The sequence below is a fragment of the Mustela nivalis genome (assembly GCF_964662115.1).
Source record: "Mustela nivalis genome assembly, chromosome: 11".
In the NCBI taxonomy this organism is placed as follows: domain Eukaryota; kingdom Metazoa; phylum Chordata; class Mammalia; order Carnivora; family Mustelidae; genus Mustela; species Mustela nivalis.
Window position 1 is genome coordinate 74,294,132 of NC_139030.1, and position 24,007 is coordinate 74,318,138.

Here is a 24,007-nt window from a genome sequence, read left to right on the forward strand (position 1 = left end):
AAGGTCACACAGCTAAGAAGCTGGGGGACAGGAAGTCCAACCCAGGTCTGTCTGATCCCAGAGCCAGCTTTCTTGGCCACCATGTCACCCTCTCTCCCTCTGATAATCAGACCCACTTAATCTACAAGCACTTGTGCTGAAACACCGCAGGACGCCCCTCCTCCACCCCATGCCCCCCTCCCGCCTTCCCTTCCATCTCTTCCTACCCGTCTCCTCCTCTGGCTCATCGCCGGCTTCCTCCTCCTCCAGGGGCACGGGGTACTGCAGGTGGGTCACCAGTCCCATGTTTTCTTTCTTGTAGAACTCGATGAGCTGGTCCAGCTTGGTGAAGAACCTCATGGGGACCCCTTCGGATGCCTGAGGACAGAACCCCAGACTGAAGTACATTTCAACTAGCTGGGACATCACCTAAACACAGAGGCCATCTGCAGCAGAGACCAAGGCTGAGGGAGTGACCTCGATCCAGAAAAAGCCCTGGGCTCCTACGCAGTGTCTGTCCACCACACCCACACCCTCCCGTCCTGTAACCAGCAGCCCAAGGCCAGTCTGCAAAAGGCACATACAGTTTTAAAGATTCTTTCCTTTTTTTTTAAACTCTTATTTTATTTTTACTTAAAGATTTTTATTTGTTTATTTGAGATAGAGCAAGAAGAGCATGCAAGCACAGGCAGGGGGAGCAGTAGAGGGAGAGAGAGAGTCTGATGCTGGGCTTGATGCTAGGACCCTGAGATCATGACCTGAGCAGAAGGCAGAGGCTTTAACCCACTGAGCCACCCAGGGAACACCCTCTTTTTTTTTTTTTTTTTTTTTAAGATTTTACTTATTTACTTGAGAGAGAGAGAGCACACAAGCAGTGGGGAGGGGTAGAGGGAGAGCGAAAAGCAGATACCCTGCTGAGCAGGGAGCCCAATGTGATGTGGGACTCCATCCCAGGGCCCTGAGCTGAGCTGAAGGCAGACACTTCAGACACCTAACTGACTAAGCCACCCAGGCTCCCCTCCAGCAAGAAATTCAAGGTGGGTCCTGGCAGCCAGCCCCACCTCACTGAAGCTCCACCCACTGAGGCCCCGCCCCACGGAGGCCCCGCCCACACCAAGGGGGTATCAAACTGCAGGGCAGGATGGGAGAACAGGAGGGACGAGACTCCCCTCACAGATGATGTACCCTCCAGCTCCTAACCCAACATGCCCCAGAGCCCTGTCCAGTACCTTGCCTGCTTCTCCTTGTGTTCCCTGTCTCAAGGAATGGTACCATCATCTCCCTACTGGCCTTCGCAGAAACCCAGGAACATCTTGGATCCCTTTGGAGGGACCCATCTGGCAGTGTGGCAGGTGTTCTGCCTCACAGAAGAGGATGAGTGGGGTGGCAGCCTGGGTGGAGGGGAAGTTGTAGCTGGGCTCCAGGGAGGAGCAGTGAGCCTGGGGCAGCTAGATAGGAGAAAAGGATCAGGCTGTTGGTGGGTACAGGGATGGGACAAAAGGACCCCCCCTTCTGGGGAGGGCTTCCCTGGCCTCCGAGGCCAGCGGTGCTGGTCCTCCCACTAAATGCCTGATTCACCTGTATTATCATCACAGCCATCTCATCAATGGCAGTTGTACAATTTTATTTTTTCTTGTTTTTTTTTTTTAAGGGATATCTACACCCCACTTAGGGCTCGAACTCACAATACCAAGATCAAGAATCTCGTGCTCCTCCCACTAAGCCAGCTAGGTGTCCCGGCGGTCATGTAATTTTAAAACGAGTTGAGAAGGTGCCATCATTGGAGCTGGAAGCCAGAAGTCCAACTGCTCCCCTGGGGGTTGCCAGGTGCCTTCTCGCTGAAGGGGCTGGGACGATCACATGTGGGAAAGAAGGCCAACAGGCAAAGAGGATGGGGGTTGGACAGTCCACCAGGTTGGTGAACATACAGGGTCTGGGCTTAGTGTGGCTGCACCATCCTGACGTGCTCACTTTCAAGTCAGACACCTGTTGCTCCAGTGTGGTTAGGACTGATGTGAGAGGCTGGGATAGTGCCTTGGTCTGGGGGTCTTCAGGGCTCCAGGTAAGTGGGACTGGGACAGCAAAAGAGGCAGGATGACCCAGGCTGGGACAGACCCAGACATGTGCGAAAGGACCAGGACTCAGACCTGTCCCTGAGCCCCTGTTCCTGGTGGTTAACCCCAAGTTGTAGTGAGGATGCATTTGCCTTCGGAGAGTCCACGTGACTTTCACCTTGACACAAGGCTTTCCACTTGGCCTGTCTCTCCAAGTGTGTCTGTGCGTGCATACGCACAGCACACATGTAAATCTATACATGAGGCTACATATGTGTGTTTAACTCTGTGGTTTAAGCTATTAGGTAAATGTATAGAGTTCAACAACTTTTAAAAAAAAATTCTTTCCAATAAATTCCTTATTGTCACAAAGCCCCATGTTAAGCAATCTCTTTCAAGTATTATTGAACCAGAAATATTCGAGCAACAGCAGCCAGGCCTTTTAAAAAGTAACCAGAATAGGTTCAAACCCAAAAGTGAGGAGAATAACAAAAATAATTTGACATGACCCAAGATCGATGAATTCAATTCCTTTAAAGTAGCTGTGATAAGTATCATCTTGTCAACGAATTTACAGCTCATGGATGACAAGCCATTAGGCATATGGGAAAAGGATATGAAACCATCGAAGAAAGTCAAAGTGAAACAGCTCATGTGTGAGTCTGAAAGAGGGTTCCCAGCCGGGAATGTGTGTTTGAGGCAGCCCATCGGATGTGGGAATTTAAGATACATCAAAACTAAGACCCACGTTATTACATGTGACCTGAAAAGCTAAAACAGTTAGCTGAAAAGCTAAAACAGAAAAACTAAAACAGCTAAAACAGGACATGCCATTTGGTGTGGACACCTTTTATTTCAGAGATGTTGAATGCGAAAAAAGCAGCATCCTGGACTTGATGAAATACGTGGTGTCTTAAACTTGCAGAGGAACAGGACCCTTGACCATGAATCTAATCCCTACAGATCCAGCAAGCTGGGAGGTGGGTTGGGGGGGACCTGGGAGCCAGCAGCAGGTGGCGGGCACTGTTGGTGAGACAAAGCTGCTGGACCCTGTTTGTGCTTGAACTGTTCACAGAGGCCAGGGAATCAGGGCCTGGACAACAAAGGTTGCTTCTAGGGTCCCCAGGTCCCAGGAAGGTAGATGGTGAGGGTTGAGTCCAAACCTCAAGAACGATGGGGCAGCCTGTCTTGGGGGAACAGGTGGGCAAGCCAGTGCCATGGCCAGCTACTGAACGGTGCTGCCTGGGGAGGAGTGCCTTCCTGCACCTCCCCCACTGCTCACGAGAGGGATGCACCCAGGAAATGATGGGTTACTCTCCAGAAGGCAGGGTCTACATGTGTAGGTCCCACCTGGAGTGAAGACTCACTGTACACAGGGGGCTCAACAGGCAGCATGTACAGACGCAAAGGAAATGGGGAAGGCAGGGTACCAATCAGACAAACTTAGGGTCTCTTTGACCCTAACTTTGAGGAGCTCTTCTCATCAGTATTTGCTCTTGAAACTAAGATTTGAAGGGGTTTGCAGAGATGTCTATAAGAGCTTATGTTCAAAGCACATTCTAGAATAGAAACAGGAAGAGAAAAAGGTCAGGGTGCCCAGGGTTATATAAGTTCTTGCGGTGGCCCAGGCTTGGGGTAGAGTGAGGGGGTGGAGGGGGTAAAGGAGTGAGAGGCTGATGGGGTAAGCAGTGTTTGGACGGGCAGGGAGAGGTCCCACTTGGCCAGGAGAGAAAGGAGAAGCCCAGCAGTGGTGTTCTCATTCCTAAGCTAGACCAAGAAAGGCTCTCTGTTAAGGTGGGGTGGCCAAAGGGGCAGGGTGCAGGGCCAGCAAGGGTGCAGGGCTGCTCAAAGAGCAGCCACACTTGGGGGAGACCTCACAAACCCGGCCAAGTCAATACCAGGAGTAGGGTTTGGGTGTCGGGGCTTCCAAGGAAATGGGGCCTTGACTGTGGCCAGCAGGAACCCCGAGGTCCTTTGGCGTAGGTGTCTGGTCAAGCCCATGTCCACATTACTATGCACCCTGTGGCCAGGGGCCAGCTCTGCTTAGTGCTTTATCCCCGAACGGGGCTGCAGGGCCTGACAGTTGGAGGGTCTCAGCAAGAGTGGCTGGATGGACTTGTGGGGAGTCAGGATGGGAGTCGGGGGAGATGGTCAGAGAGGACCCTATATAGGTCTGGGACGGGTGATGCAAAGAAACAGTGAGGATGGGTGCTGGCAGCCGGGGACCACCCTTGCCATGACCCTGGACCCCAGGCCTCATGGTCCCTTTTCAACAACTTCCAAATGCAAAATGTTGACAAGAAGATTGGTGTATGTATCAGTCCGGTCCTGGCAGGAACCAGATGTCATGTTACACCAGGGGATCTGGGGATCACGTCATGGACAGGGTGTAGGGATACCAGTGAGAGGGGAACAGCGTTCCAGAGCCAGCAGCAGCAGAGAGTTACCAGCCTGGGAGCAGCACAGCGGAAGGGCAGATCCCGGAACCCCAGGAGGGCTGTCTGGCAGGAGCTGGGGCCTTCTGTGGCTGCTGGGAGGGGGAACTGGCCACGCTTCCGGGGAAGGGGGGCTGCCCTTCATCCTTAACTGTTGGGGCCTCCAGACTTTGTTCCTCATTCCGTGGCCACTGCCTTCCTGAAGAGATTTATCAAGTCATTTTGAAACAGAGAAACCCTGCAGCCCCATGTCACACTTGCACCGTGAACGTGAGCCCACGCGCTTAGAGACCCTCCCCATGGTAGGGCCTGCGGACAGCTGGATTTCTGCTCTGCAGCTACTCTCCGACCATCAGGAATGAGCTCCTTCTCTCTTTAGTGGATACCTAGAGCACATCATAGACCGCTCGATTTTAAAAAAGCAAGAAGCAGCATTTCCTCTGTTAAGTCTGCCTGTCGACTTAATGATACGTGGGCCCAGAACAATCAGCCTTTTGGGATTTGTGGAATCGACATGAAATTAGGTTCGTCACCAAAAGTCATACAGAAAAAACATGGTAGGGCTTAGTTCATATTGTGAAACAAGAGACCTTTCTCTTTTCCTGTCTCCATCCAGATCTCCAGGTGTATGGAAAGATTAGGGCGCTTTCCAGCACTAGCATTTCCACAAAACCGTTCCCCACCACTCCCAGGGGTGCCTGCCTTCCCACAAGTTTCCAAGTCCAAGAAGGAAAGGGATCCTGCTTGGCTTTGCCTCATACAGTCCTTGAAGCCCCTTCAAGGGCAGTGGCTTGCTCCACTCTGGGAGACGGGGACAGTGCATACAACAGGCCTCACATCAGAAGAATTGAAGGAAGGGCCCTTTCACTCTATCGTGTGGCACCGCGTTCACCCAGGTACAGAACTCCTGGGGAAGGTCAGAGTGAGGGAAGATGGCTGGCCCCAGTCCCAGCCCCAGGGCTCTGGAAGATACCACCACCAAGGTCTTTACAACAAAGGGAAGCTGAGCGTCTGGTCTATTAGAGGCTCAGGGTTGTGCGCTCTGAGAAATGGGGTGTTTCCAGAAATAGCTGTGACTTTCAGACACCCTGCAGAGGAAGGGCGAGCAGGGCAAGGAGGCCAGAGCACTGGACAGACTCAACTTTCCCAGGGGGCTACTCTAACTTCAGCACTGTCTGGGATCTAAATGGGGAACTGAAAGAGGTCTAGGCACAGGAGGTCAGCAGGGGTGAGGAGGGTGGCGAGGGAGAGCTGAGCGGGAGCTGAGCGGGTTAGGCAGGAAGCTGCTGCTGTAAGACACCCTGTCCTCAAGCTTCTGCCAGCCTGTGTTTGAAATGAACAAGTGGACATTTTACAAATGATGAAAAAGTATTAAGCAGTGGAAAACAAAAACAAAAACTAAACCATGCTCATTATTCCACTGTGGCAAAGCATTTCAAGTAAATTCGATGAGGAAGTCACTAGAAGGTCTGAAGCAGGGTGAACATGGCATTTGGGGGCCATGAAGAAATGGCCAGGAGGGCCTTAGGGTGGCCGGTGTCACTGTTTCGATTTTCCTGGGGAGGGTGGAGGAGTATCTGAGAGCTTAGAAGTGGGGGTGGGGACAGAGAGAGATTCAGCCCAGGCCTCTGAGCCCCCCAGACCCAGGACTCCCATGTAACCACTGAGGCACCGTGTTGATAGAATGGGGTCAGGGCTGATATCCAGTTCCCAGGCTCTGTGTTCTAGAACCTTTACCTCCCAGCCCCAGAGGCTTGGGAGCTCCTGAGGTCCAGCACTGAAGCCCCCTGTCCTGTCCTCTGCACACTGCTGAGGGGACCCACCTCCTTCCGGCCCTGCCTCGGCCCTCCCCTCTCCCTGCCAGCCCCTGAAATGCTTTCCTTGGCTCCCCTTCTGCCCTCGGGTGGTTCTCAATCCTTTCCACATTCTCCCTCCAAAACCTCTTTCTAAGGACTGCAGACCTCAACTTGGACAAAGAAGGGAGAATGGGAGAGGCCAGCTCATGGATCTCCTTGGGCCTCTGGGGACTTGCAGAGTTGGGATTTTGCTCTAAAGGTGACTTGGAGTCATTGAAGGCAATTCAAAGTGCATATGCGTGTGAGGCGCGCGTGCGCGCGTGTGTGTGTGTGACTTAATCAGACATGTATTTTTGGAAATATCATTTTGGCTGTGTGCAGGTCAGGACAGAAGTGGGGGTTGCTGGCAACCCGACTCTGCACTGGGGAGGTGCAGTGGAGGGAGAGGGACCAGAGCTGGACTGAACAGCCAGGGAGGGGCCAGGGAGGACACCCCCAGATCTTTGGTTTTAGCGACTTGGTTAATGAGAGAAACAGTAGGGACAGGCTGGTTTGGAAAGTGCTTTGGAGGCCAGCTTGAGATCTAGAAATCTTTCTTCAACTATATGGCCTAGGAGGGACCCCAGGATGTATCTGCATAAGAGCCCATTGGTCTGCCCGTTCTTCCCTGCCCTTCTCCTCTTCTCTTCAAAACCTGTTTATTGGTTCGCTTCCTTTCCCTGCTCATCCTCTGAAGGTCATGGGGCTCTGGGGGCAGGGGCCAAGGAGGTGATCAGCAGGCAGAAGATGCAGGTGGGAACTTGGAAAGAGGCCTAACCCAGGGGCCCAGGGGCAGCAGAGCGGGAGACTGGCTAGATCCAGGAAAATGTGCAAATGCAGAGAAATAAGGAGAAACGGGAGCCAGGCTTCATCCTGGGAATGCAGTCAGGCTAGAATGAACTGTCCATAGTGTCCTATTGGATGGGGACAGATCAGAGGGCACTCGAGGTACATTCACCAGGTAAATATGGATGCATGTGTGAGCGTGCATGTCTGTTCCCCACACGTGTCCTTTCTCTGTCCACTGACAGGAGCCTGGGAGCCAAAACAGATGCCCGGGTTGCCACAAGCACACTCAGAGCTCGGGTCTTGGTTGCTAAAATCCACTTAGCTAAAAAGACCCAGGTTCCTGGGAGAGAAGGCTGATTCCGAGATCTGGCAGGAAAGGGATCTGGTCGGCCTAGAGCATCCATTGGCCGGGGAAGAAAGGAAATGCTCAGAAAATGATGGCGATTATGTGAGCACCATTTGAGCACCAAGATGAATAATAACAATAATTATAATTCACAGAGTAAAGGAGCAGCTGATGAGTCCATCCTGATGTGAACACATGAGAAGGGAACGCTCTCCCTCACAGGAGAACACCGGCTGACAACAACCGTCAAAGGGATGATGGACGTTGTCGCTGGCCGCCCAGCGTCACAGCAACGAGGGACTCAGGCGAGTGTGGACAGATGCTAAAGATGCGGACACCAGCGGGAGCAATGTGGAGAAGTGGGGTGACTATGCATCTCAAAATGTCCCCCCACAAAACGGTCATTTTTAAGGCAAAGATAGGAACTATGCAACCTCGTATTAACTTACCCTTATCTACACGGTGGCTACACAGAAACATTTTTTTGAGTTATCCCCAATAATTAAAACGTTTCAAAAATTAGTTTATGCAACCTAGCCCATTTAATTAAAACACACACAGACACACAAGCATACACACTCCAAGGAGAGAGGCTTCCAAGGCATCTTGCCTAAGAGTGTCAGGTTTTTTAACAAGTGATATAGAAACGTTCCTGCTCTAGAGACGCCTGGGCGGCTCAGTCAGTTAAGCAACTGCCTTCAGCTCGGGTCATGATCACAGGGTCCTGGGATCAAGTTCTGCATCAAGCTCCTTGCTCAGTGGGGAGCCGGCTTCTCCCTCTGCCTGCTGTTTCCTCTGCTTGTGCTCTCTTGTTCTCTCTGATAAATAAATAAACTTAAAAAAAAAAAAAAAAAGCTCCTGGTCTCTATGCTTCTGTTGGTTTCTGTACAAAGATGACATCTTGGAAACATCTTTGATGCTCAGATAACTGTTAATGATACTAACGGACCAAGAATAGAAAGACAACCACAGAGGGTCACGCGGCACAAGAGGATGGAGGAGGCAGGGGCGGGGAAGATTGGCTCCAAGTGGTGAGGACACAGCTCCCCACGGTGTGCTCTGTGCCAGGGGCAGGGGAGGGGTCCCTCTGAGGAGGGGACTTCTGGAACCTCTCTGGCGTGATGCCCCACTCCTCAAATGGAAGACACTGAACTGGGCCAGGTACAGTAGGTGGGTGCTACTGCTCCATTTTACAGCTGAGAAAACAGAGTCTCAGGTGGTGAGCGACACGGTCGGAAGAGCAGCACCCACGGGAAAGCTCGAGGATGGGAGGTGGTGGGTGGGGGCCCACGGACTTTCTAGCTAGACAGGAGGGAGGACACCAGACACAGGGAGCTGCCAGCTCAGGGTGGAACCAGGTGGTTAGCGATTCTCCGTCTCGGGCAGGCTTCAGCCTCCAGCGGCTCGGTGGGTGGGTGGGATGGGTGGTGTGAAACCCGGCGCGAGGGAGGAGCTCGAATCTTGAATCCCGAATCCCAGTGGCAGCAGGCCTGCCCTCCCAGCTGCAGTAGGCGGGGATGGGGGTGGGGAGGCTGGCCTCTCTTATCTGTGGCCACAGTCCTGTCTCTACTAGCCTGCCCCCAGCAGGGTCCACCAAATCACATGTTTGAGGGTGCAGGAGGCATGAAAGCCAACACTAGGCTTGTTCAGGGTCTCACATGTGTAGAAGGCAATAATGTGGCAGCTACAAGAGGAGGCATGAAGCTCCAAGAAAGAAAAGTGGGGATTGCCAAGCCTGCCCCAGCCCCATACACACCAGCTGTAGCCAGCGGGACGTCAGTGCTACCAGCTCACGTGCTCATGCCATGCCTCACCCCCAGCTCCCCGGCAAGCACCAGGCTGCCCACTGGGCCAGGTCAGCCTGAAACGGGTTGTGGAGTGGGGGGCAGTGTTCTGTTTTACTCCCCGCCGGCAGGCTGGGATCTCCCATCTACCTTGTTCTAACCAGTCCCCACTTCTTGAAGCTGGGTTCTTTGGCTTTTCTCTTGCCTTGTTTTGGGCAGACTTCCCAGAACAACTTGGCATGGATTCTGCTCACCGCCAGTCTGCACTTACTTCTAAATCCCTGATGCTCAGAGCCAACATCTCTGTTTCTCAACCCATGCCCCTTCCCTGGGCTTGTACCCCTCCACCCGTCCAGTTCCCGGTCCTGCCCCTCGGGCTCCTCCTGCCTCCTGCAGGGGAAAACTCAGATGCCAGATTAACATCCCACCCCCCTACGCCCTCACCCCCACGCTTTATCACTTGTGAGCTGGGATCCCCACTGTGATCTGAGATCGTGAGGTCGCAAATCTCTGCCTTTCACTCTCAGCTATCTGTGCAGCGGGAGCACCGAGCCCTCCTCACAGACTTAAACGGCTTAGAGAGTGCTTTGAACCTCTCACATCAAAGCAACTGCAGGCTAGAGGGCAGAGAAACTGACACCTCGAGCTGGTACTGAAATGACAGCTCTAGATGCGCCCTCTGAGGTCTCTCCTGGTGCCACCACCGCGGGAGCCAGGGTGCGGGCAGTGAGAGTGCTCCATCCGCCAGCTTGTGGTCTGGGTGTTCGGATCGTGGCATCCCCATCTGGGGACTGCAAGCCTGCAGTGAAGACCTTGGCACAGGATGGGTCCCTCGTCGGCAGTCACAGCCAACAGCTAGACACACGGCACCACACCCAGCATCTCAGTGAGGTTGTCAGGGAAAGCTTTCCCGCTTTATCTGAGAGCTCACATAAATAGAAGCCTGGGCTTCAGACTTGGGGGTGGGGTGGGAAGGAGGACTGGTTCCCTGCTCTCGGGTTCATAGCAACACCCTCATCACGGCACCCCACAACATCTTGCCCTAGCATGTGAAGAATTTACTTCTTTGCCCACTGACGTTGGGTTTGGCCACACAACTTGCTTTGGCCAATGTGGGCCAGTTCTAAGTGCCAGTTCAAAGTGCCAGTTCTAAGCTCAGGGCTTAATGGACAATGTGAGGTTCTGCTCGCCCCCCTGGGTCCTTCAATCTGCCATGAGCTTTGCTGCTGAAGGCTTGAACCTGCAACCTCACCTGATTCTGCTAGAGCCCTAGAGGTGCCTCCCTCTACAGAGATTCAGGAGGTGGGGGAGAGCTCTACATTCCCATGCCCACCAGAGGGGCCAACATGTGCCTGGAGTGTGTGTGCAAAAGCCCAACTCTTCGTCTCCATGCGGGAAAAACCATGAGATATAACTCATGCTCCAGAGCTCCTCGGAGGATCAGGCTGGGTCTGAGACTTCACCTGGCCCGCACCTCTGCTTGGCTGGCCCATCTCTGGCCTGCATCTCCCAGCCCCGTACAGGTTTCTCCTGCGAGCTTTTCTTGAGCAAGTTGCTGGTACTCAAGGTCCAGGTCTGCTTCTGGAAGATCTTGATCTGTGATGCTCAACTGCCCTAAACTGGTCCTCATTCATCTTGAGCCTTCCCTCAACAGCTGATCCAAGAATTCTCCCTCAAGCCCTCTACCCAAGTCCCTTACCAATAGCAAAGAATTTGGACCTCTTCCCCCGCCATCCCCCACTTAATGGAGGAGCTGATCAGACTGGAAGCCCTTTGCTTCCTCTTCCATAAACACGGCCACCCATGAGGACCACCACACCTGTCTCTGCTTCCTCCCTCCTCTCTTCCCTCGGGCTCAGCACACTCTCAGTGCATACATAAGCTGCTCCACTTTCTGCACAGACAAGTCCAAAACCCACTCAGGCAATTGGGCCTCTGGTCCTGTGCGCCCCTGAGCCAGCTAGACATAATGCCCTAACAAGACTGAGCATACTCAGAAACTCAGCATTCTGGTGACAAAATGCATTGCGTATTATCTGAGCGCTGAGAATGCAGGCAGGAAGGGACAATATGTTCCGAGCACCCAAACAACTTTCCTTGAGTTTCTGTTCGTCTTCCCATTTTACAGAGGAAGAAACTGAGGCTCAAAAGGGCCAAATGCCTTGCCCTCTAAGTGGCACCACAGGATCTGAGCCATGTCTCGGGTCGCTTACATGAGGTTCTAGGCTCTTGGACTCTGAAAGGGGACTGTCCTCCGATTTTTCTGCCTTTGTGTTCTGGGACCTTTGGTAGGAGGCAAGTCTGTTTTGAACTCCATCCAAAAGACCTTATTTGCTAGTGGATATTATATATCTATAAGCCCTTTCTCCCTCTACTCCTCCTTCAACATCTGTATTATATAAAGAATCAAGGAGACCATGTTGCTGTTCTGGAGAACATCAGACATAATTCAGGCAAAGTATATGTGTGCTGTCTATGAGCCAGCATTTTCACACTCGCACATATGCCCTCAGGCTCACACGGGGCCACCTATTCACATGGCCATCACAGCTTCGAGGTGGCGGCGATCTGGATGTGCCCATCACTGGGAGAGTGGAGAGGCAAAGTGCAGTCAAGGTACACATGGGGTGTCCCACAGCAACCAGAAGCAAAGACTTCATGTGTAAGATACAACACGGAAGGATATTAAAAAGATCCTTTGGTGAAGAAAGGAGAAAGTACATAGAGAGCTATGATATCATTTTGACAAATTGAAATTGAACAAGAATAACAATGTACATTTGGTAAGAACACATTCAAATAAAAAGACACCCACCCAGGGGTTGTCCTATTCGAGGAAGGGTATGCGAGTGCATAAAGGACAAGAAGGGACCAAAGCAGTGAGTAAGACGATACTGTATAGTGAGAATGCACTGCGGTTTTGATCATGGAGCCTGATAGCAAAAGATGGGTTCTTCCCTGTGTTGTGGCCTTTCTGATTTGACCTGAATTAATTACCCAAATCCCCTGCGTTGCAGTTTTTCTCTTGGTCAAGTGGAGAGGAAGAAGTGGCAAGGGGAAGTAACTGTTAGTTAGAAAGCAAAGGGGCCAGGGGTACCTGGGTGGCTCAGTGGGTTAAAGCCTCTACCTTTGGCTCAGGTCATGATCCCAGGGTCCTGGGATCGAGCCCTGCATCAAGCTCTCTGCTCCTCAGGGAGCCTGCTTCCTCCTCTCTCTCTCTGCCTGCCTTTCTGCCTACTTGTGATCTCTGTCAAATAAATAAATAAATAAAATCTTAAAAAAAAAAAAAAAAAAAAAAAAGCAAAGGGGCCTGTAAGTAAAAAGCACAAAATCTGGATCCTGATGCAAGTGAAGCAGACAGGATGGGAGACACTAGGGAGAGGTGGGGACTGTGGCACATTGGAAAAATGTCCTTTTGAAGGGATCAGCTTCACTTATATCCAATTCTATCCCATGGGGTAACACAGGCTTAAAGTTGCCAGCACTTCAGAATATTCAAGGGAAGGTAAAAATCCAGACTCTTGGATGAAATCTCAGATTTTTTAGTGCTTGCAACTCATTTTAAAAACACCCTGCATCAGTTACAAATTCAAATCTTAGCTCCACCACCAAATAGTTGTATGGCCTAGGATATGGCATTTAACTTTCCAATCTAAGCCAATTTCCTTGGCCATAAATGAAGATTCTAAGATCTCTTCGGCCACGCATTGAAATGAGCCAAGCCCAGGGCATGCATGGCTCTGTCAGTAAGAGCCCTTATCATCACGGAAAACCTGCTGTGTTGAATACGCTAATATATTATCAGCTCCTATTTTCCAGGTGGGTAAACTGAAGCTCAGAGGAGTAGAAAATTAAGTAGAACAGTCAGGTAGGGAAAAAAAAAAATCTTCCCCAAATGTGATTTGAAAAAAAGGAATGGGTAAAACTGATAAATAAGGTTTTGGGGATTAAAAGAGCTCTACGTAAAGCAGAAGTGCTTAGTAATCTGGCTGACCTCTTTCAAGTCACAGGAGTCTCTAATAAGGACGTCCACTGGCACAGACAGGTGCTCAGACCTCACGGGGCAGTAACAGGTGCGTATTGGTAACACACAGGCCAGGGCTGTGCGGCTGCTGCTGTCTCATGACAGCTGTGCTAACTCATCCTGGCTCAAAACCCAGTTCTTCCGGAGCCCCAGGAGCTGGTTATTCAATGTGACCACTGTGGTGGGAGTCCTGGTGAGAGGTATTTACACCACAGGAATTGGCAAACACTGCAAACCAGGGCGTTGCTTTCTCCCCTGGAGAACTCAGCATCAAATGTTTGCCACTACATGGGGTGCAGCAACACTTACAACTTTGGCAAAATCCTCCCTTTCATTCTGAGAGGCTTCATGTACATGCTTGCCCTTCCCACCACACCGCGAGATGCAACGAAGAATGAGCCCTCTGGTGCCCCCTTTCTGGGGATGAGAGGCTTAGTGCAGTAGATAGTAGGGGACTGGGGGTTCGGGATAAACACCCTGCTCTGTAGAGGAACTGAAAGTCACCGTTTGCAGGCTCCTGCTGCTCTAAGGAACTGACGGAAGCACCCTTACACCATGGCCTGAAGCCCCAGACAAAAAAGGGGAATGCAGCCATACCTGTTTCAACAGAATCTGAGCCTTCCCCAGGGGAGGAAGTGCACTCTGTGTGGGGACTTGACCATGGGAGGGCAGAGCAGAGGGGACAGCCAGATGCCTGTGGGCAGGTCAGGTGGGCTGTGATTTTCACAGTGGGTCAGGTGGCTTCTTCTGTCATTGACACTTTAGTGAGCTTTGTGTCCATTCCAGGCAAGCTTCTAGATCAGATGACTAACAGCATGATTGTAAGATGTACCAAAGCAAGCGGCGATCCTGGGAACTAGCAGGAGTTCATCGGGAAAAGACCAAGTCAAGTGAACCTGGTTTTCCTATTTTATGTACACAGAAGGCCTATATATGGTTGCTAGCCTAATGAATTAGTTCACTGGCATCTGATAGCGATCACAGCTCTGCTGCCTGCGGAGGCTAGCCGGGTGGTGTAAGCAAGTGGAACGGGCTGGGACTGAGGCAGGAGGAAGAGATGGGGACTTCGTCCCATCAAAGGGAAGTACCACACCTTCCGAAAGGGGGATGCTTACCCTGGGGTGATGCAGGTCTAAGCTGATCACGTCTTTAAATTTTTCAAGGGAGGGGCGCCTGGGTGGCTCAGTGGGTTAAAGCCTCTGCCTTTGGCTTGGGTCATGATCCCGGGGTCCTGGGATCGAGCCCCGCATCAGCCTCTCTGCTCAGCAGGGAGCCTGCTTCCTCCTCTCTCTCTGCCTGCCTCTCTGCCTACTTGTGATCTCTGTCTGTCAAATAAATAAATAAAATCTTTAAAAAAAATTTTTTTTTCAAGGGACACTAAGAAATTCAGAATGCTTTATAAAGTCTAGGAATTTCTAAAAATGCTCTTAGCTGGTTCGTAATTTTTTTTAAAGATTTTATTTATTCATTTGACAGAGAGAGATTACAAGTAGATGGAGAGGCAGGCAGAGAGAGAGAGAGAGAGAGGGAAGCAGGCTCTCTGCTGAGCAGAGAGCCCAATGCAGGACTCGATCCCAGGACCCTGAGATCATGACCTGAGCCGAAGGCAGCAGCTTAACCCACTGAGCCATCCAGGCGCCCCTGGTTCATAATTTTTAAAAGCATAATATCATCCAAAAAGAACACAAAATCCAACACGGGGTGGGGTTGTGTACCAGTTTGTGATCTTTGCTATAGTATATATAGTTTCAATAAAGCATTTTCTCATATTCATCCATGATTTTTTTTGGTTGAGATCTGCACGGAGGAAAATGGGCAAGGAGGAGAGTAGGCCACCGATGGTCAACCTGGATATGGCCTCTGGTGCTGCTGGGCTCTCCCTCTCATTTACACCAGTGATTCAAATTAGGATGCAGGAGGTGATCTCACCCATGTGTGGCTACCTCTAAGCTAGCAGGAGTCTGGCTCAATTATGCTGGGTGCTGGACGCAAGCAGGTGGAAGCGGAGGTCTGTGAGGTGGGACAGTGGGTGAGTCAGGTGGAAGGCCCAGTGGGCACTGGCCACCTGGTTTTACCCAACTGCCCGTCTACTCTGCCACTCCAGGTTTGGCCTTGTTTGGTAGATACCCTTCTCCCGGCATTCCTACTGCATTCCTTGTCTTTGATTTGCATGCTCAGAAATCAGAAGCAAGACAACAGCAACCACCATGGCCCCGCCATGGACATCCCTGCGGCTCCCCGCCAGCAGGGGACACCTGAAATGGCTCCCATCCCCCGCAATCGGTCCTCTCAAAAAGAAAAGACGCATTTACATTACTTGCAGACAAGATGGTGTACTCCAATCATGTGGCCTTTCTAAAGACCAAAGAATACATTAAAGAAACAATGAAAACGCACAAGATAATTCAGAAACAGAGATGAGAACAGTCCCCAAGCACCATGACTTTCCCAGACATCACCAGAGCCTAACCAGAAAACGCCCTGGAAAAGACAGATTCTTTCTGCCAAGGTAACTAAACTCCATCACATGTAAGAATGTAAGATATAAGAACCATACTGAGAAAATATAAAAGACAGCATAAAACAGACATCAAAGGAAATCTAAGAGATGCCTGGGTGGCTCAGTCGGTTAAGCATCTGTCTTCAGCTCAGGTCATGATCCTGGGTTCTTGGGATCGAGTCCCACTTCTGGCTCCTTGCTCAGCCTTGCCTGCCACTCCCCCTGCTTGTGCATATGCTAACAAATATAGAAATAAAATCTTAAAAAAATATATATATATTTTAGTATATATAGTATATAGTGTATATATATATATATATATTTTGCTATAATATATATATATATTATAGCAAACAAAAGGGATGCTATGCTCCCAAATGGAAGGACCTGATAGGGCAAGGTTGTAACTTCTTTTCTAATGAATCCATATATTCAGTGTAATTACATACAAGATTATTTTTAAAGATTTTATTTATTATTTGACAGACAGAGCTCACAGGTAGTCAAAGAGGCAGGCAGAGAGAGAGAAAAAGGGAAGCAGGCTCCCTGCTGAGCAGAGAGCCTAATGCAGGGCTCAATCCCAAGACCCTGGGATCATGACCTGAGCCAAAGGCAGAGGCTTTAACCCACTGAGCCACCCAGGCGCCCCACCTCCAACAGATTTTTTAAAAGAACTTGCAAGCTGATTACAAAATGTGCCTGGGAAAGAAAATGCATGAAAACCCCCAAGGAATGAAGAGACGAGTGAGCAATGGAACTTAGTCCATCAGATGGGAACACACACGACAAAGCCAGGTAGTAAGGATTTAGTGTGAATTTAGTGTGTGATAAGGTGGTTGTTGTAAAGGATGTTTTAACATATGGTGTGGCTTTCCATTGGGAGGACAGGCGTATAGTTCCTATTTTATAACAAATGTAAAACATAAAGAGATAAAAAGCTTATCATGAAAGTGTTAGGAAAAAAATAACATCTTTCCTGAATAAATAATATTGAGAATAATTCATAAAACTCAGAATCCATAAATGAAAATATTTGACTACATAAACACTGTTAAAATTCCACATGACAAATGAACCATAAACAAAGCTTTTTTTTTTTTTAATTTTATTTATTTATTTGAGAGAGAGACAGTGAGAGAGAGCATGAGCGAGGAGAAGGTCAGAGAGTGAAGCAGACTCCCCATGGAGCTGGGAGCCTGATGTGGGAGACTCTGGGATCATGACCTGAGCCGAAGGCAGTCATCCAACCAACTGAGCCACCCAGGCGTCCCAACAAAGCTTTAAAACATGACAGGTCAGGAGAAAATATTTACATCATAACTAACTAATCCCCCCAAATTAACATGCAAAACATATAAAGAGCTTTTTTTTTTTTTAAACCAGAAAGATTTTTTTTTTTAAAGAGAAAAAACTGGCAAAGACTGTAAATAGGCAAGTTACAGGAAAAGAAATACAAAAGGCCAGTGAACATAGGAAAAAATGTTTATCATGAAGGCAATGTAAAATAAAATACCGAGATTGCATGTTTTGCCCACTGCGTGGTGAAAATTCGAGACCCTGACGATGTCTAGTATTGAGAGGATGTGGGGACGTGGTTGGTGGGCCCCAAGTGACATCGGGAGGGAGGGCCACTTGGAAGGGGTTTTTGGATGAAGAGGCTGTATGTAGGATGAGAACATGTGTTCCTTCACCCTACTAAGACCGTTTTGAATAGAACTTGCTGCATGTGTCACGGAGGCCTGCATGAGCCCGCTGATTTCGGTGTTGGTTTTTTGTGCTAAGGCAGACACCTTAGGCTCAGGTCATGATCCCCGGGTCCTGCTCCATGGGGAGCCTGCTTTTCCCTTTCCTCCCCGCTGGTGTTCTCTGTTTCTTTCTTTTTCTCTCTCAAATAAAGATAAAAAATCTTAAGAAGAAGAAGAAGAAGAAGAAGAAGAAGGAGAAGGAGAAGAAGAAGAAGAAGAAGAAGAAGAAGAAGAAGAAGAAGAAGAAGAAGAAGAAGAGAAGAAGAAGAAGAAGAAGAAGAAGAAGAAGAAGAAGAAGAAGAAGAAGAAGAAGAAGAAGAAGAAGAAGAAGAAGAGGAGAAAAGAAAAAGACAGGAAAATAAGAAAGAAAGGGAACGGGGGCAAGAGAACAGGAACAACTTTTTACACAGGTCTGGACGCCCACGGAAAGGGACATAAGGAACTAAAGGTAATTAAAAAAAAACAAAAACAAAAAACAAAACCAACAACTAACTTTAAAATTATTATTCTATGTGTCTGGGGTTTTCTATTGGAATGGATCACAATGTCTGGAAACGCCACAGAGATAGTGGTCACACAATACTGTGAACCTATGGGATGTCCCAGAATTGCTCATTTGCAAACGGTTCATTTTGTGTTACACACAACCCGCCATGGCTCCCCGCTGCCCGCAGAACAGTCTCCGAAATCCCCAGCCCATGGTCTAGCCCTTCCTTAGTCAGGTCTCAGACTTCCTTTCCCCAGGCTCTGCGGGGACTCCTGGGAGGGACCCACAGCTACCGCATTTCTGAGCCCCAGATTTTCTGAGACGATCCCATTTCCCATCACAATAATTTTAAAATAAAGGCAAGAAGTGAAATATTTAAGAGGAAAATAATTATTATGGAAGTGACATCTCAGCCATGGTTAAAACAATGAAAAACATTCAGACTAGCTTCAACCCAAGTACTTGTCCACGTGTGGCCAGTGGCCACCTCATCCCCAGAGCTAGAGAATCTCTTGGGCTCTACCAACCGGGGCACCAGCACACCACCTATTTCTAGAGCCCAGGAAGTAGCACAGGGCAAACAGGGTAGAGGCAGAAGAAACACCTGTGAGACCATTCTTTGGCCAAAGGGGGTGTGGTCCGAAGCCTTCTCAGGATGGGTAGCAGTAGGGAGATCTGGATGATGGCATGAGGACTCCAAGCCACGATGCTACTATTAACATTATCATTCCTCTCTGCTCCCAGGCAACATTTCCAATAAAATTCATTTTTCACATGAAAAAAATTGAGCTATAACTGATATAACATCATATTACCTTCCTGGGTACAACATAATGACTTGAGTTAGACAGGTATATATTGCAAAACAATCACCACGACGTGTCTGGTTAACCTCATCAACACGCAGTTACTAAGTATTTTTTCTTTTATCAGAGCTTTTTGCCATCTACCCACTCTTTGAGCAACTTTCAAATATATAATGCCCAATCATTAATTACAGCTAGCGTGTTGTACATTACACGCCCAGGACTTACTGATTTTCTAAGTGGATGTCTGTACCTTCCGACCACTTTCACTTTTAAAGAGTACCACAGCGCGCTGAAAATCGTGCCGTTTGTCCTAAGTTGACTGGACTTGATGCCGCCTGTTGTCAAATTTTTGCAAACCTCTCCCCCGGATATCAGAGTCGACTTTCAAAAGAATGCTTTCGTGAGTGCTCCAAGGACTTCCCACAAAGTCTTTAAGACTATTTTTGAACTGGCAAGTACGGGACGGGTTCTAAAGTTAAATTTTAGAGAAACCTATTTACATGGACAGTTTCCCCAGAAGCAAGGCTGTGTTCGGTGGCTGGGGATTTTATCTCTGCTGAGTATTTTCGGTTTGAACTTCCTCACCCCCACTTACTATTTTGCTAAGAGAAAAAGCAGAGATAATAAATATTGACCTGCAAGAAACCCTCTTAAGGAAAAAAAAAAAAAAAAAGAGAGAGAGAGAGAGGAAAAGAAAAGAAAGAAAAGAAGTTAGCCAGATGAGTAAGGGAGGGAGTGGGCATGGCTGGGCTGTGTGAACTGTGGGGCCTCACGTTTGCTGCTCTCAGATGGAGAGGCTGCTTATTTTCTCATCTCTCTCAAGCCCTGTGATTTATCTTTCTCCTCCTTCCTTGGTGACCATTTGCACCATTGGGGTGGAAGCGTGTTCACGCCTCCCAACAGGTATACATCCTTTAGGTGGGAAGCTTGGGGTTGGGCTGAGGGATGTGGAGGGCCAGAGTGGGCGTGGGGACCCAGGGGGAGGGTGGTGAGATAAGCATGTGCTCTGTATCCTGGCTCCTTCCGGCTCAGACGGAAGGGAGGGAGATGGTGGGGGGCAGGGGGTTGCTCCTGGGAGCCCCTAAGTCCTTCTCCACCTCCAGGATTCAGCAGTTGCCTCCAGAATCACCATTTCCTTCTGCTACATGCAAAGAAGGAAGCCCATCTTCTCCTTCTCTATGTCCATTTCCCCTTTTTCTCTCGCCCCAAGCAAAGGTTCTGTATTTAACAAAGCTGCACACTCGGAACTCCTCGCCATGAAGAATGTCACCATGTGGTTTGTGATGCTCTTTGGAGATAGACGGTGTCCGTAATCGTGCAAGCTTATCCATACCAAAAACCTGTACCAATCATTATCTTTTTTTTTTTTAATTTTTAATTTTTTATAAACATATTTTTATCCCCAGGGGTACAGGTCTGTGAATCACCAGGTTTACACACTTCACAGCACTCACCAAAGCACATACCCTCCCCAATGTCCATAATCCCACCCTCTTCTCCCAACCCCCCTCCCCCCAGCAACCCTCAGTTTGTTTTGTGAGATTAAGAGTCACTTATGGTTTGTCTCCCTCCCAATTCCATCTTGTTTCATTGATTCTTCTTCTACCCACTTAAGCCCCCATGTAATCATTATCTTTCAAAGCCCTCATGGCTTCGCTGGATCAGGGGCATTTTCTACCTCCCCTTTGCTGGGAGCTTGGGAGGGATATTTTTATCTTTAATTACACAGTCCTGAGATGATCTTCTTTCTAGCTTGCTTCATTTCTCTTTGTGAAACTCTCGAGGTACTTGTTGGGAGACAGAAATGACAGCTGGCAGACAAGTTCCACATCCTCAGCCTGGAGAGGAGCTGCCTCGGGGAGGTGCAGCCTGGGGCAGCTCCCTGATTGACTCTGCTGCTTGCCCCCACACTCCCCTGCTGCCTTCCCTTAGCCCCAGACAGTTCCCTCGGCTTTTGCTGCAGAGGGCTGCTCCCCTCTCCTAAACCTTGGTCAATGTCATTGTCATAGAAGGCATTGTAAAATTTTAGAACACAAAGGCCTCTGGAGGTCTCCATTGCACTCCCCTCCTTGCAGAGATAAAGAAATGGAGGCCTTTCCTCCCCCACTCATATTACAAATTTACCCTGTCGTTCAACCATTTAGCAAATGTTTATTGAGAAGCTCCCATGGGCCAAGTGCTCTCCTAAGAGCTGCAGACACAGCCGTGAGCAAGAAGGACGAGGTCTTAGCTCCCCTGGGTTTCACATCCTCAGCCTCACAGTGGACACAGAGGACAAATGAGCAAGTTAATAAATAACAGATAGTCACAGTGGTGGGAAGAAACCCCTCCAAGAAGTCTACAGCCTGATCCCTGAATCCCAGAGGTATGTTTACGGCATGGTGGTTGGTGGGAGGAGGGAGGTTTAAGATGTAGAAGGAACTGGGCACCTGGGTGGCTCAGTGGGTTAAGCCTCTGCCTTCAGCTCAGGTCATGATCTCAGGGTCCTGGGATGAAGTCCCGCATCAGGCTCTCTGCTCAACGGGGAACCTGCTTCCCCCCTCTCTCTCTGCCTGCCTCTCTGCCTACTTGTGATCTCTCTGTGTCAAATAAATAAATAAAATATTTTTTAAAAAAAAGATGTAGAAGGAATTAAGGTCACCAATGTACTGACCTTGAAATAGGGATAGTGTTCTGAATGATTCAAGTGGGCCCAATCAAATCCTGAGGGTCCTCATAAGGGAAAGAAAAGAGTCAGAACCAGAGATGTGGAAAGGGGAGAAAACCATTCCTGGCTCTGAAGGTGGGAAAACGGGCTAGAAGCCAAAAGGCAAAGACTGATTTCCCTCCAAGTCTCCAGAAAGGACCACAGTCCTGCCAACCACCTTGATGTTAGCCCAGTGAGACCCATTTCAGACTACCAACCCCTCAAACCGTTAAGATAATACATTTGTGGGTTTTTTAAAAGATTTTATTTTAAACTAATCTCTACTAATCCCCAATGTGGGGCTCAAACTTGCAATGCTGAGATCAAGAGTCACATGCTCAACCAACTGAGCCAGCCAAGAGCCTCACATCTGGGTGATTTTTAAATCACTACATTTGCAGTAATTTATTACAGCAGCAAAAGAAAACTAATATATTGCTGACAGTGTTAAGAGCTATAAATAATGAATACAAATAATAAATAAAACAGGGTCATAGCAGAATGACTGTCAGGGCAGGGGATGGCTTTAGAGAGGAAGACCTGAGAGTAACTTTGGGGCAGTTAGCTACGTGATAATCTAGGGGTTAGAGTCCCAGGCAGAGGGCAGGGCAAGTGCAAAGATCCTGGGGCAGGGAGGAGTTTGGTGTTGGTAGGAGAGACTATCTCCTCGATGCCTTCTCACAAAGGGAGAGCTATTCTGTTGTCTGGTTTCCAGAGCAATCAACAGTTTTTCTTGGACTTCGGAGTAACCTTGAAATCCACTTGTTGTGAATGTCTGGTTTCCCTCTTTAAAGCCTGGGACTATGTCCTTGTGTCCTGTCCTTGTCCCAGTATGAGGTACTATGGCCTCTTTCCAGGATCTTAAGAGTGGATATTTACCAGAGATATTGGATTGTGGAAAACACAGTTCTTCATTTCAAAACTTCAGAACCTTTCCTCCCCAAGTCACGAAAGAGAGAAAATACGGTGGAGAGACGGGCAGGAGCTCTGATGGCCATCTGCCCCCTAGGGACTCTTCATTTGGACTGTCAAGAGCAGCTGTAATGAAGGGACTCTGAGAACTTCCTACCCTCTAAGGGTGAATCTCTTTGTAAAAATGATTAACGGTGGGGCACCTGGGTGGCTCAGGACCCAGGGATCATGACCTGAGCCGAAAGAAGCTGCTTCTTTTGGCTCAGGTCATGATCCCTGGATCCTGGGATCGAGCCCCACATCAGGCTTTCTGCTCAGCAGAGAGCCTGTTTCTTCTCCTCTCCCTCTGCCTACCTCTCTGCCTTCTTGTGCTCTCTATCTCCCTCTGCCTACCTCTCTGCCTTCTTGTGCTCTCTATCTCCCTCTGCCAAGTAAATAAATAAAATGTTAAAAAAATAAAACTTAAAAAAAAATGACTAATGAAGGAATTAGGATTTTTCTATCTCAAGCCAAGTCCAATTGTTAATGAATGGTTATGAATTCTCTGTCCTATGTCAGGCTCTAGAGGAGAGGCAGAAGCAAATGAGTCCTCGTTCGTGTTCCCAAGGCAGCCACAGCTCATGGGGTTGGAGAGGTAGGGGAGACAGACACAGAGCTAAGGGTCACCCACATGGGAAGGGCATGGTAGGGGGAAGAGGGGAAGTGCTAGGGGAGCACAGAAGAGGGAGTAATGATTTTTTGGAGGGATTGGTTGGGTCATTCATTTCCTCCCACATGAGGGGAGCTCCTTTTGCTATGGAAATACCTGAAACACCTCTACTTCTAGATTCTAGGTCAGGAGATAATCTTGACGATTGCTTGTCATCAGTCTCTAAACCAAATGTCTATCCCAAAAGGGCAAGGACACAGTACAAGGTTGACTAACTATTGTACCCCCAGTGCCCTAACCAAAATATGCTGAATGAACAAGGAGATGAACACATGGGGAATCTCTGAGCTAAGTCATTCTAGAATGACAAGTCATTAGGGACTATGGTCAGCAGATAGGGCTCTAGCGCTGACTGGACTTGGCTTGAGAGTAGGGTCATCCTGAGCTTCATTCGAGAAGGTTATAGATTCAAATGCCATACCACTCACAGCCGGTTCCATTGCGAGGGTCAACCTTAGGTGGCCAGGAAAGCCAAAGTCAGTAGCCAAACATGGCGGCAGCAGCAGGCTCAATCTGGCCTTCCAGGCAGATGCCCGGGTTGCAGAGCACCTTGGTGACTAAGAGCCAAGCCAAGGAGAGGTAGGGTGGCCTGGCCCTTAAGCCAGAGCACGGCAGATCAAATAACATCCCTATCCCACCGCTGACTAGTTGTATGAACCCAGCAAACAATGTTAGCCCCTTAGTTTCCTTGTATTTCGGATGGGAATAATGATAATGATACTCCTTTCTAGGATTCAGTTAAAGGACATAGATCAAGTGGCTGGCTCCAGGAAGGGCTTAAGAAATGGGGGCAATGGTGAGAAAGGACGAGAAGGTGGGGCCCAGGGGGAGTAAGGGGACCCTCCCTTGGATCCATCCCATATCCCCAAGGCTCTCTCTTCCTGCTGTCTCATGGGACCCTAGGCACCAGCCC

At 49.1% G+C, this 24,007-nt stretch overlaps 1 protein-coding gene across 2 annotated transcripts in view; it reads right to left on the bottom strand.

Moving 5' to 3' along the window:
- INPP5D (inositol polyphosphate-5-phosphatase D) overlaps positions 1-24,007 on the bottom strand; it is a 115,936-nt gene that overhangs the window by 63,869 nt on the left and 28,060 nt on the right. For both annotated transcript variants that reach the window (XM_082690639.1, XM_082690640.1), the window contains one exon: positions 207-357. In XM_082690639.1, the coding sequence (XP_082546765.1) occupies positions 207-357 (151 nt within the window). The remainder of the gene's footprint in view (positions 1-206; positions 358-24,007) is intronic.